The 14,161-nt window shown below is 41.7% G+C and overlaps 1 protein-coding gene across 1 annotated transcript; it reads left to right on the top strand.

The window, feature by feature from the left end:
- The first annotated feature begins 771 nt into the window (after window positions 1-771).
- Window positions 772-8,079, top strand: LOC131292561 (zinc finger protein 234-like). The gene is made up of 3 exons (XM_058320836.1): window positions 772-779; window positions 6,454-6,711; window positions 6,864-8,079. Exons 1-3 carry the CDS (start codon window positions 772-774, stop codon window positions 8,077-8,079), a joined length of 1,482 nt encoding a protein of 493 aa, XP_058176819.1.
- The last annotated feature ends 6,082 nt before the right edge of the window (window positions 8,080-14,161 follow it).

Below are 14,161 nucleotides of genomic sequence, written 5' to 3' on the forward strand. Positions count from 1 at the left end.
CGCAGCATGTTTCCCAGAAACAATGCAGTTCTGCTACAGTGGCTGCAAAATGCACATGCATTCGAAATTTGCTCCTTCCAATCCGGAGTGTTCCCGTCCGGAGCTAAATTTGAAAAAAAACTGCATTCAACCTGTTTCTCGGTCGGTACCGTATTTGCACCGCAAAAGACAAAAAGAATTGCCGCACATGCGCCTTATTGCCGATTCTCGCTGGACACGTCCTCCGTTGATTCGATCTCTTTTCACCTTACTGTCCATCCATGGTGTGCTCTTTCAGTCCCCCGTGGTATCCCGTTAGCAACGAAGCCGGCTTCCGTTCCTTATGATTCTTCCTTCAGGTTGCACGGAAACTCGGTGGCGGCATGTGCTGCATAACCAATGAAGATCAGTCTGGCACCCGACCTCGTTGCAGGTAGACGTTTTGGTCTCTGCATGTGTTTAAAGTGTGCACGGTCTTCAGGATCGTGGATGTGAATATTAGAATCGAAAAGCATACCTAACTATTCATAAATTCTCTATTGAAGAATGAAGAAGTGAAACAATCAAACTGTGTTTTGTGATAAAAAAAAATGTTACAGTGATTGAAAAGATAGAAATGCACCTGTCATAAAGGCTTACACCAATCAATCTAGTTTGTGCTCAAACAAATTCATTACGACACATGTATAAAATCAATATATGTTGCACAAAAACAACTAGCTTTTCAAAAAGTCATAAATAAGTGCTTATTTATTTTGATTGCTGCAAAAAGAAAAGTGTTAACAAGTTAAAATGAATTCGTAAGTAATCCTTTTACTATCAGAAAAGTCGAACAAAGCAAAACTTAAATTACTTACATTGCCATTAACGCAACGAAATACAATGTGGTGAAAATTAATTATTTTGTCGGAAAATTCAAATTATATGCTTTCCGTCTTTCAAACGACCACTTACATTCGTTTGATCAATATGTTTAAGATGCAAACATACTCATACATTTATAAATAATTGTTATCACGAAGACCAATAGTATAATGTCATACGAAGATCACACAAGAAACTGGCAATCATTCGATTTTCAACGTTTCAAAGACTGTTGAAAACGGTCAAACAATTTCCGATCTTGACATTTTGCAATATTTCGATTGCAGTAACAGGTTTTCTTCAGATTGTTTGCTCGGTAAAAAGTGAGGACATACATTCGCGACGACTGAGTGGATCGCATTCCGTCAGCCAGCAGCATGAAACAAAAGAACTGCAAAAACCTACGCCACGGTGGAATTTAAAATCGAGTACTACAAAACATAACGAATTAAATTAAAGCGTCCTGCTGGCAGTTAACGAGAAGTAATCGGTGTATATGTTTTTGTGTGTAGAATTCACATGCCGGTATCGTCGTTCTACGTGTGTCTCCCGGCAATTCCGCGCGATGTAGTACGAGACATGAAGTAATTTCGCTTTATCATCGAAATGGACCATAATGGATCGATGGAACGTTGACGTGCTGATCTTCTTCGAAATACCTGGTTTTGAGTGATTTTTTTGCGCTCCACGCCACAACGACAAAACATGATACACAATATTCCGTTATCCCAGAATTAATCTGTTTTCATTTTTAACTGATTTGTTGGTTTAAAAATTCTCTTAAGAACACGTTGGAAACATTTGCTTAAAAATATATAGAAATATTATTCTCATTAACTTTTTACCGTAATCAATTTCAATGTTTTACAAACAACAACCTGATACTTTTTCTAGTCGGTTCAAATGTTGATCCCCAAAAAACTGTACGGATCCTTTAGAATAGAAACTGAAACAGTTTTTCAGGATACTACAACAAAATAAGAACAATTATTCTTGTCTTTAGATATTTTATAAAATTCATATCTAAAAAATTTTGACTCTAGTATGATAAATGCTGTTTTGTTCTATAGTTTCCAGAATGATGTACATTGGTTTCTTTAACAAATTTGTTTTGCTACATTCATGTAACAGAAAAAACTCACGCGTGAGAACTTCATTTTTTGCAGAAGGTTGAAACTACTAGATATTGATTAAAACAATATTTTTTTCTGTAGGCAGGGTTGTAGGTTGAGAATAGTTTGATTTCAAAACAAATATATGGTAGGTACTGGATGCGTTATAAAACATTCGAAATACATCCTTTTAGTAAAATGGTCGTAGCAAAGCACTTGAAGTATGCTGATTTTAGCTGAAGCATGTAACAATAGCGAATGCTTTAAACATAATCGAGCTAAAATAGTTAGCCATTTTTTTTGAAAAAATCGAAAAAACGACAGTTCGAAGCATCATACGTTTGACTATGCTCTACAGCGAAACCGCAAAGTGTAATTTAATAAAAATAGAACGACACCACATGCTTCATGATCATCTTACCGAATAATTGTCGAACATCCCCTTTTACTTCGACCGTATTAACCTAATTGTGATGAATGCTCACAGCTCAAATGCTAATAATTCTGTACATGACAGTTTTAATAAGAAACCGCTAGGGTGGGTGAAAGCATTATTCTTTCTTCCACTCCCATGAGCAGTTGTATAAAGTTGCCATGTTCAATAATCCATGGCTGATTGCTAGTTTGGGACATATTCTTTCGGCGCTCCAATGGCTACTATTTATAATACAGCAATGATTGGACTGCATGGTTCTCGCCATTTCCTCCAGCAAGGCATATCCCCTCCTTTCTTTGTCCTTTTGACAGGTCGTCGGTGTAAAGCACGTGCCTAGTCTGGGAATTGCAAAACTTTTTTCCCCACATCAACCACGGGCATTAGCGAAATCTTTGACCTGCCGTCGTAAACACAATCGATTCATCGTTCGGAACCTGCACAGCATCTCGCTGTGCGCCACTGTTCTATCAACGATGTCTTTCCCTCCTAATAGGGTACGCCGAAAATGACGGCAGGAGAGAAGAAGCTCATTTTCATAAATGCTCAATTTGTGTAATACCACTCCCGTAATTACGTTATGACAGTGGAGCATGGCGTCTAAACGAGTGCGCCTAGCACGCGGTGTCAAATAAACACTACTTACGAACCGATTGCCTGACGTAGGGCGTTCGGCGCACAAGGAGCCACCCCACGATGTCGCCCGCATAAAGTCATTTGCAACACCAGTTGCCGGCAGCTCTAGGAGCATGTCCTGCCATTTGTTGCGCTTAACACACGTAAAAATTCCCCCCATTGTTGACGCTGCAATGTGTTGGAATTATCTGTCAATTTCGGATGGTGGAAAAAATGGGTAACTAATTACTGGCACCTTGGGTCATAAAGTCATTCATTGCACGCTAACGCTGCAATAGCACAAACTGCTGGAACGATCAGGTGATTTGAGGCTCTGCATTTGATCTGCTAGTTTATCCAATGAAATACAAATGAATCGCCCGAAAAAGGCATATTGCTCATAGATTGGATCAACGCTCTTTTTGCAAAATTTTGTTCTTTTTGCTTTTTGCACACGATTTTTTTCCAGGTTACTAATTTTATGACTAATGTTTCTCGCGCAACTTTTCGGGTGGACTATGAATTAAATTCTAAGGTTTTCTAGGAATTTGTAACAATGTATTTTAGTACTTTAAAGTAAAACTAAGGTACAAGTTTTTTAAGTTGGCAAGTAACTGAAAGACAATTGCTGGTATTTATTTGGCTTTTCCAATTTTTAATCTCATGCATCATTCATTCTGTAAGACACGCTAATCAGTTTTATGAACCAAATAACCCATTTTATCTAAATATGTAAATTCAATACGTCGTTTCCAACATAGCATCTGGTTTGAAAAAGAATATAAAAATAAACAACACAACTTAAGTCACCCACCGAAGACGACGGTTGCCAAATCGGTAATGCGAAATGTTCACAACCTGTTATTGACTCTTGTTTGCATCCTAATCAACCATAAATATGTCGCGTGGTAAGTCGGGCCGAACGGAAGCATCTTGCCCAGACTGCTGGTGCCCAATTGATTCGCCAGCATTAGGGCACATGCAAATCGATGGCTCTAAATCGATTACACGTATGGTAATAATAGTCCCTTTGAGCATCCTCAAATCGGGTACGTAACAGTACGTAGTGAACGCTTCGCAAGAATGAATCACCCTCCCTTCGCATCAGTTCTCAAGGGTGGAGATATGAACAAAAAACAACCCCAAACAATTCCATTTTTACTCCTTTTGAGGACCACTAATCTTCACAGCGAAAGACAATTCCGCCCAATGAACTCGCGAAGAACGCGAATAGAAGTTGGAGAGTAAAAACTCAACATGATCATTCCGCGAGAAGTTATTTAGATTGTTGCAAGAGGCTGCCTTGCGTGGAAAGGAAAGAGAGACAAAAATCACACGACTGCGAGGAAAATCTTTTCTATGCCATGTAAACGTGCTGGGATACGTTTTTTATTCCGTCCCTCGCGCGGAAGTACGTAGGGATAAGTTTGTTAACGGACTCGGGTCGTTTAGAAGTTGGGCATTGTTGGCAGGTGTTTCCTGAAAAAAAAACGCAGCAGATTCCGACTCGGGTACGAAGTTGTGAGAAATTACCGTAATCTTAAGCTAAACATTAGTTTATTTTGCATATGCTGCAAATAACTTGTCGAACGTTACGTCCCATCCGCATGGTACTCGAAACGTACGCAGTGTGCGCAACCTTGTCAATGTTGATGTTGCGGTGTTTGTCTGCTCGGTGGGGCAAGGTGTGGCATTCGAAACAATAAATGTAGAACATACAGCTCAAACCAAACGACATTACATCCATCCCGAAGTATTGCTGATTGATAACCCTCGGATGTGGAAACTTTTCCTACGCACATTTCTTCTTGCTGTATCGAGCACCCTCGACAAAGTAATAGATGTTCAACGCTTCCAATTGATGCTGCTGTTTCTAGTTGATTTCGGTCACGTGCCTTGTCATCGGTGAAGGAGTTTTTTTTTTCTCTCCGGAAAAATCAGCCATGGCATGGTGGCTGTGGAAATGTAATGCCAATTTGAATGCATTATACGCATTCCGGTGTGCAGTGTAGGGCTCCTTTCGGATTGGGGAAGGCTTCGCATAACCTTTTTTTGAACTTCTCGATCGGATTAGGCCGATTATTACACCGCGCGACCGAATTCCCTTTGAACACGAAGGTATTTTTTTCCCAATATACAATAAAAGTGTGCAGTACCAGCGCTCTCAGTCGAAATGCGTACACCCCATTCGAAATGCAGACAGCGAAACGATGTTACCTCCATTCGGGAATGGTTCTTAAGCTTGGGTAATCTAATTTACATTTTTACAGCCTCACGCCTCCCGGTCGGTGTTTTAATGAAAATGCGTAAATTTTTAACGTTTGCCGTGGTCGATTCGTTTTCTTTTCTGCTAGAGTATACACTGCGTCCCCGGCCTCGACAATTCGTTCTTAAGGTCGATTAATTAATCGCGAAATGGTAGACGCGGAGGAGGAACGTTGTACTACACGCTCAAGATGTTAGACATCGTAAGAGCAAAGGGCCGAACGACAACTTTAGCACGTTAAAAAGACAATTTGTTCTGACCTTTTTTATTTAGTTTTTGTTTTCTTTACTTTGGTGTTCTACTGCTAGCCTTCACTTTTGTTGGGTAGGAAAAGAATTTTGGAATTTGGTAGCCGGTATTTGAACAAAACAAATTATGCTGCCCCCCCACTCGGCACCCCTTCGGCTAGTGTTTGGCAGTACGGCGGCCTTCCACCCTTATGAGCCAGAGACAGCTTTGTTGTTTTCTTCTTCCACCCAAGACACATTCTGACTTCACGTCCGGTGACTGGCCGCTGTCACAATGCGCCTAATGCCATATTGACAGCAGTAAATTATGTCTCATTCGTAGAGCAACGTACAAACGACACTCTTGGCGACCATAAATCATCTGTGCAAAAGATGAAAAATGTCTCCGTCTTCGAAGGCCCGTCCGGAACGAATGAGGGAAATGAAAGTAGAGCTATCGGCTTCTCCCGATCGGCTGCTCCTGCTCCGAAATCCGAAATTGCTCGGAGGAGTGAGTCTTGGGGTTAATTATCCCGTGGATGGGATAAACGGCGGTGGATGCAATATGTGCCACCAATATGATGTACGAGAAACATGTTGCTTCGTTCGGTACGAGCTTATGGGCATCATTTTTCACACGCTAGACATTTTCGACCAACAAACAATCGAAAACATTTCGTACATGTTGAATGTTTCGTATCTATTTCAACTTACATATTTTCGGTTTATTTCTTACCATGATGATGGCATTTTTAACAACATCTGATTAATTTTTTAAGGGCATTTGTATTACGAACATGAAAAAAACTTACAATTTGAGCCCTTTTAAGATAACGACGATACCTGTCTGCTTTCGCTACCTGTGTGTTCACAACGCGCTCAGATGTTAAACCTTATTTTTTTGGAGAACTATCCCATCCGCAATTGAACACTTTTGGCATTCTCTCTCATCCTCAGACTCGTTATTGTATGCGTACCGCATTCGGTTGAGTACACACCTGCTGTCCAGTTTTCCTCCCTGGAGTATGTGACCGTTTCGATGGGCGATTTGGAGCAGCTCGAGGCGGAGGGTTCAAACAATACCCACTCAACCGCAGTTTCCAAACCGATGGAGGTCGAAGGAACGCTGGTGGACACAATTCTACACGATGATTTGCTATCACGGAACAGTGTTAGAAAACAGGTGAGCGAAAGCATGAGCATACAAAACACCTGGTTTCAGTGTTGGCGGACATCCGAACTTGTGTGGACATGGAATGAAAGGGACTGTTTGATTTTGCTCATAGACGTAAATGGCGCCCTTTGATTCTTTTCCAGATCCGCAGCAATCTCTCATTGGTGGATGCATACCCGGAAAGTGGGTCCAGTAAGGACGAAAACCTGTCAGTGCTGGACTACAACATTAACCCGTCCAAATATGCTGCAATTAGCAGTGACATTATTTTGGAAGAATCTTCCTCGAGCCTGGACGAGGGGATTGGATTAAGTAACACGGAAGACTCTGGTGACGACCAGAGGAAAGTCCCTTCGAACACGGCAAAATCTCATTCACCGTCAGATCCGAAGAGCGGCAGTGTGAGCAGTCGCGCCCGGAAGGACGCGGGGAGGAAAGTCTATTGCTGTGAAATCTGTGACGAGCAGTTCCCGATGAAGAAACATCTCCGGGCGCACCAAGCTAAGGAGCATCCGGGTCAACACTGCAACAAATGCGCGATATGCCAGAAAACATTCAAACTTCGCTCCAACCTTCGGCAGCACCTGCGGATTCACACCGGTGAGCGACCCTTCCACTGCGGTGTCTGTGGGAAAACCTTCGTCCAGGGTAGTGCACTCACCGTGCACCGGGAACTGCACAAAGAGCAGCGGGACTACGAGTGTGCGGTTTGCCACAAGGCGTTCAAGTCCAAGTTCGCCTTCAAGAAGCACGAAAAGGTGCACACCGGCTTACGGCCGTTCAAGTGCGAAGTTTGCGGCAAATGTTTCACCCAGTCGTGCAATCTGAAGGCGCACCAGAAGCTGCACACCGGCAATCACGCCTACCAGTGTCCGACTTGCTCGAAGACGTTCCGCTTCAAGTCGCACTACCAAGATCACCTGCTGACGCACACGAAGGAGAAAAAGTACAGCTGTGCCCAGTGCGGACGCACGTTTGCCTACAAAAATTCCTACCAAAGGCACATTCTAATCCACCGGGACGAAACTCAGCATCCGTGCACGGTTTGCGGGAAGCAGTTCGCCAAACTGAGTCATCTGACATTTCACCGTAAGTCGCACGGTTCCGCCAGGGTCGTCACTGCCGCCCCCGATGGTATGCATGGAGCTGGTACGGTGAATGGCGACTGTCTGACTTGCAATATTTGTGGCGTCGTCCTGGAAAGCAGCGAAAGGATGTTGGCCCATCGGAGGGAAGCTCACGCTAACGGCGGTGAGATCGGCGAAGCAAGGTGTCGGTACAAGTGCGTTATCTGCAGCAAATCATTCCAGGAGGAGAAAGAACTGCGTACCCATTTCAAGCTCCACGAGGCCGATGATTGTCCCTTCCAGTGCGGGATGTGTGGTATTCTCAATCTAACTCATACCTAGGGCCACCGGCCTATTCCATCTCCAATAGGGGAAAGGCAGGAGAGCCGGCTTTAGGAGCACTCTAAATTTACCGTACGATAAAGAATAACTCTGTGATATCTCCCGTGTGTTTGAAATATATACATATATATGTGTTCGTTTCGGTCGTTTCGCAGTAAATGCCGAGGTTCCGTAAAGGATAAGATCAGTGTTTTAATTACCGTCACAAACCTCGTTCGGCCTTATTCAACCTTTTCGCTGAAGCTAACCTGAATCATAATGGAAAAGATTTGTTCCAGTTTATACTTTCTTCCCGTCGCCGTGAGGGACTCTTAATGAGCTCACATGAATTCAGTCCCTTCCCCATACAAGCATGGATAAGGGTAAGCGGGACTCTAGCGGGAGCAGTTAGTTTAGTAATAAACATAATTACCTATTTCCCGTTCATTTCTGCGGTTGCCTCTGAGTTTGTCGGTTCTCAAACTTAATAATTGAAAGATCCTTGCGTCGCAAGACGGTGTTATTAAAAGATGCGATTTGGAATGGATCATCTTCTGGTTTCCTTTTGCTTTTGTTCCCAGCGATTCCCAGTGGAGTGGACCCGGTATGGTGTATAATAAAACTATTAGCAACATTACGTACCAAGATAATGCAAATTATATTACAACAAAGGGATTAACAGGGGGTTGAAACGATAAGTGTATTGATACACATCAAGCTGAACAGAAACCAGTTGTTTATAAAAATGAATGCTTAAGGATTCAATACATGTTTTTTTTTTTGGTTTTTCTACTCCTAAATTCAATTTAAACAAATAAAGCATCAACTACGTTCATCTCAAATAATGGATAATTTAATAGGAAAAACTTTAGAACCACAAGTTATAATGTTGTTACAATTTCGGGTTGCATCGTATTGCGAGAGTCAAATACAAAACGTGAACCACCGTCATTGTAAGCCTTTCAAAATCGATAATTTCGCATAAGATACCGTGCCTTACTGGTCGGTAAACTCTCCTCTGGTGCGTGATATCACGTACACGGCGCGAATGTCCGAAACTCTGTACCCTGGAAATCAAGCCCAAGTGCCAATGATGCGTAGACAGCGCTGCGCAAAATTTTTGTCGACACAAATCACGTACGCGCACGAAATTATGGTGGCACGTATTCTTAAAATCTCCTCCGAACCATCGTGGTACGCACGGAATAAAGAGGACAGAAGAGAAACCCGAAATTGAATTGCTCAAATTATACGTTCCCTTCAAGTTCTTGTGCAATGCGGTCAAAAGAGTTCGTGTGCTGCTGGCTTTCGGTAAAGTTCTTTGCTGGGAGAGGTTTATAAATATCCGACGTTTTATGCTAAAAGTTTGGAAACAATACTCTATATTTGATAAGTTAATCAATCTAAGCCAAACACATTTTCTGTAAGAGTTTGGGTATGAATTGATCATCAAACATACCATTTCAGCTTTGATGCAGTACACAATTCAACGCTGGACGTACCAAACAAATCGACATTTCTAAGTTGATACCTACAATTTGTGGCAATTATTGATTCGATTTGACATTATCGTTCGCTCGGTTCTGTATGATATGAAATTATTTTCATTATAGGTATTATATCAAAACATCAATAGTTCCAGCAGAGACACGAATGGAAAATTATGTCTAGAGTTATTTACATCACATCAAACTACCTTCCATGCACGCCTATAATTCTTTCCAAACTTTAAATTAGATTATAGTGATATTTTCGTTCCGTGAATTATTGTGGCTCATTCTTCTTTTCTCTGAAAAATCAAAATATAATCTATGATTGAAGAATTGAAATGTGAGTATAACAGGGGTCCGCGACAGCCGAGCGGTAGCGCCGGTTAGAAAATCGGCCCATGAGCGCCGGGGCTCACCACCTCGACGGCGTGGGTTCGAATCCCAACCGAGACCGGACCCTCCCCTGTACGAGAGGACTGACTATCCACGTACAACAGGGAAACAAGTCTCGTAAGCCCTTAACGGGCAGGCATGACCATGGTCGTTACGCCAAGAAGAAGAAGAAGAAGAAAAAGAAGAATCTGTGATTGAAGAATTTTAATGTGAGTATAACAGTTCACGTCAATCCAAACATCTCGGTACATAAATGAGGAATACATTCATTACCCACGATACTATTAGTTCATATTACTGTAATGTTGCTTCTAAAAACACACACACACACTGTATTCACACTTTTAGAAAGCATAAACAAAGGGATGGATTTAGGTGTTTCAAAAATTCTTTTCCTACTTTTCACTCCGTCATACCTTTCTAGCACCAGTACATTCCACGCGTGATTTCATTGATTTTCTCTCGATCGTAAGAGAAACCTTCACCAAATGCGCGTACTGACCGATGCCGCCGTCAAAACTTGATTATGCTTTATTGTTCTGTCGGGTTCGTGTGACTTGAATTCATTATTAGTGCGCTGGAAGTTCCATTCGGTGACGGTATATATGCCGGCTAGTCGCCTGGAAACGTTCGTATCGCTGCTATTTTTAGTATTACCAACACGATCCACAATCCTGCTCATCCGTTGCCGGAATTATATCCGTTCCCAGTTGCTTTAGCTTGGTATTGCGAAGGCTTTTATAGCTTCGGCGCAGGCTTCACACCGTGCACCATTACAACGACTAGTATTTCTTATACGGCTACTACGTGCCGTCTCGAATTTTGGCCGCTGATGTACGTGCTTAGAGTGAACAAATTTTCTACAGAAGCTAGAAATCATTACGAGCTGTTCAAACCAATCCTCCCACAATCCCTTACTGTGGTTTCCTTCTCTTGCACTCTATTTTCTCTCTCTCTCACTCTCCTCGCGCTATGTTTTCTTCTCACACTCATTACCAGAAGCGGATCAATCCATTCGGGGGCCCCAAGCGGTTGGATAAACGGGGCCCTCCAGACATTTCTATTGCTCTAAGTGTTTCTATACTTATGGCCAAAATTGGACTTATTTTTTACAACAGTTAGCAATCCTTTATACATATTTTTAGCAATCCTTGATACACATAAAGGACGCATATTTGCTTATTTTATGAAATCAGACATTAGATCTTCATTATCTGAAAATAATCACTCTGAATTAATTGCTAGTTAAGTTAATCGCAATCGCAATAGGGGTTTTTAAGTCGCTCTCAAATTATCAAATCTTTTTATCAATTTTAACAGCGATGACGAAAACAATTTAAAATGGTAACAATGAAGGCTTTTGCTGGTGGATCGTAAATTGAGAGCATTTGAAATCAAACGCACATTATTAGATGAGAAAGAAGATTCATGAAAACATATTCTGGCAAGGTGAAAATTAACAATGGTTAAGCAATATCAAAATACATCTGTATTAACTTTGATCAAAGTATGTGTACCGCTGCGAGAATAAAAAAAATCGGTAGTTACTTTTGCGGTCTGGGGTTTTCATCACGGGGCCCCCTTAAGCTCCGGGCCCCAGCGGCCGCTCAGTGCGCTCCTAGGTAGATCCGCCTCTGCTCATTACCTATTGTCAACAGCATTTTTCATATAAGTTGGTTTCTAGATACTTTTCGTCTAATTTTATCACACATGTTCACACTATCTTTTTCCAACGACGAGATTGTAGACGATAGGATGTGGGGTGTGATCTTATTTCTTATCCATACAAAGATAAGAAATCATATCAAATCATTTGAATTAGGCATCGCCAGCTATCGCGAAGAAGTAACCGTAACAAACATACAGAACATAAGACGCAAAGAATTCAGGTAGAAATTCGGGCAAAATTGATCATAAATTTTCAATTTAAGTTTGTTGCTGTAAGACTGTTTAATGGACTAATGGTTGTTGAGGTATTATGAAAATAGCTCACCCTTCAACTACAAGTTAAAGTTGAAAGATTGTCTATCTTGAACATGACATGGCCTGATACCGTATGTAAGACTTAGGAAACCCGTGAGCATCAAAATTGGGATGGATAAATTGTCCATGAAAGTTTTTCCACTCTAGTTATTGCTTATCGGCCAAAGGTTACAACTTCCACGCTTCAATCTGGTCTTCTAATTCGGAAATACGTGTTCTGGTTTGAGAAAAAACCCCTCTTCTTTTACCTAATTCATCCTGTAGCGTTTACGGCAGAATAAATATATTATTAATTATGTTTAGCCGCAGCTCTGTGTCACGCGGAGGTTTAGCTTCTTTCACAAAGAGTGCATAATGGCGTGGCTGTAGGTTTACAGCATACACACGTTGATGTCACCGTGAACCGAACGTTTCCTGGACTCGTAAAAAGATCATGAAAGAAACATGCCGTGTAACTCATAAAACCATTATTCTTCCATCAGGGACAATCGTTTTATCATTTCTTTTTTGCTACAAGTGCTTGGTATGTCTTAGCTTTCGCGATATTCTAGGCTACACGGTTGAGTTCAGAGTTACTGCTTGACACAGATCCGGAGAAAAGGTGAATACTTTTGTCACAAGTCAAGACCTGCCCAAGACTCACAAGTAACCGCACCATACCACGCACTGCTTACCGAGAACATGAAAAATTAAAAAGCTTTGTACACCATCAGAACAGTCAAAAGAGAGTCGGCAGAGTTGCTGTTGGGCTTGAGAAAAAGGACAATACGCAATTACATCGAATATGTATGTTTTATTACACTACCGAAGAAATACAATCTTCAAAGTGGCTCGGGACGTTTCATTCATTATTCCATAGAGGCTAAAGGTAAAAACATTCGGTACTTGTGATAGAATTAGATCAGTTCAAAATACTAGCAGCTTGCTATACATAAGATATTGAATTCAAGCTGGATTTCTGGGTAAAAGAGTAAATGAGGCCCCGGCCGCCATGTTTTCGATCGTGGCTACACCTCTTGTGGACGTTTAAACTGAATGTATGCAATTGGTGATACATTAATTCGTTAAATTCAACCTACGAGTATTTGAACCGAAGTGTGTACCGTTAATTTCGGCTACGCAATCAACCTAGGGGTGCGGTATGAGGGGGGCCCACGGGCCCCCCTTATTTCTCAAAACTATAACAAACTCTCTTTTTCGGTAGACCTAGCGCAGTCCGCTCGCTGCGCTCGCTGCGGGCGCGCCGCCGTTTCCAAATCATTTCTTCGGCTAAACTCATTGTTTCATGCTGTCCATCATGTGTGGTATAGTTTACTTACTAGTAACTTAACATGTAAAAGTATGTTAACCCGCATTCAACCTCCACTGCGTGATTAGTTTAAACCGTTATGTTCTTTTAAGCGAACCGTTAGCGTTCAAAAATCGAAACGAATGCATGTGTCGCGTTTTGCATAGCTTCAGGCGCTTAATGTGAACCAGCAGGAAGAGGAGAATCTAGCCCGGGGCCTCATTTACTCTTTTACCGATTTCTGTTAGGAATGTATTTATATTTTAAATTAAATCGCCTCTCAAATTACTGTTACACCATGCCATGAGCTTAGATAGCAATAGCATTGAAAGCGAGTGAAGGGAGCGCGAAAGTGAGATGCAGACAATTTCTACAATTTCTACCTTGAGCTTAGATAGCAATAGCACAGTTGAACGAGCGAAGCGAGCACGCAAGAGAGATGCACAATTTCGACAATTTCTACCTTGAGCTTAGATAGCAATAGCGAAGGTGAACGAGCGAAGCGAGCACGTAAGCGAGATGCACAATTTCGACGTTCCGGTTTTCCCACGCACTTTGCTGCTGTAGCTAAGGATACTAAGGATGCACGATGGAAGGGAAAATTTTTCTTGCGCTCTGATTGGTTGCGCGGTTTGATGAACGTTGAATGAATTTTTGGTAATCGATGGTTACATTGATTATCGATGGTTACTTTGCCGAAAAATAAAGCAAAGCGGAAATCTGCTATACAGTTTCATTCAAAAGTTTGAAATAGTTACGAAATGAAACGTTTTCGTGATTTTGGGGACAATTTCGAATCGAACATTGCATTTAATCTTGGGAAAGGTGGTTCTTCAACGTGATGAAAATAACCAACGCAGAATAAAAATAACCAACGCAAAATAAAACTACATCCATAAGGTTGGGCCCAGTAAACGGGCCTTTTACCGGGCCCTGCAAACGGGCCGTA

Source organism: Anopheles ziemanni, chromosome 2, assembly GCF_943734765.1.
Source record: "Anopheles ziemanni chromosome 2, idAnoZiCoDA_A2_x.2, whole genome shotgun sequence".
Taxonomy (NCBI): domain Eukaryota; kingdom Metazoa; phylum Arthropoda; class Insecta; order Diptera; family Culicidae; genus Anopheles; species Anopheles ziemanni.

Excerpts from the sequence above, each read along its gene's own strand:
- LOC131292561 (XM_058320836.1), top strand. Across the intron at positions 6,712-6,863 it reads ATGAGCATACAAAACACCTG|TAAGGACGAAAACCTGTCAG; the intron begins GTTTCAGTGTTG and ends AAGTGGGTCCAG.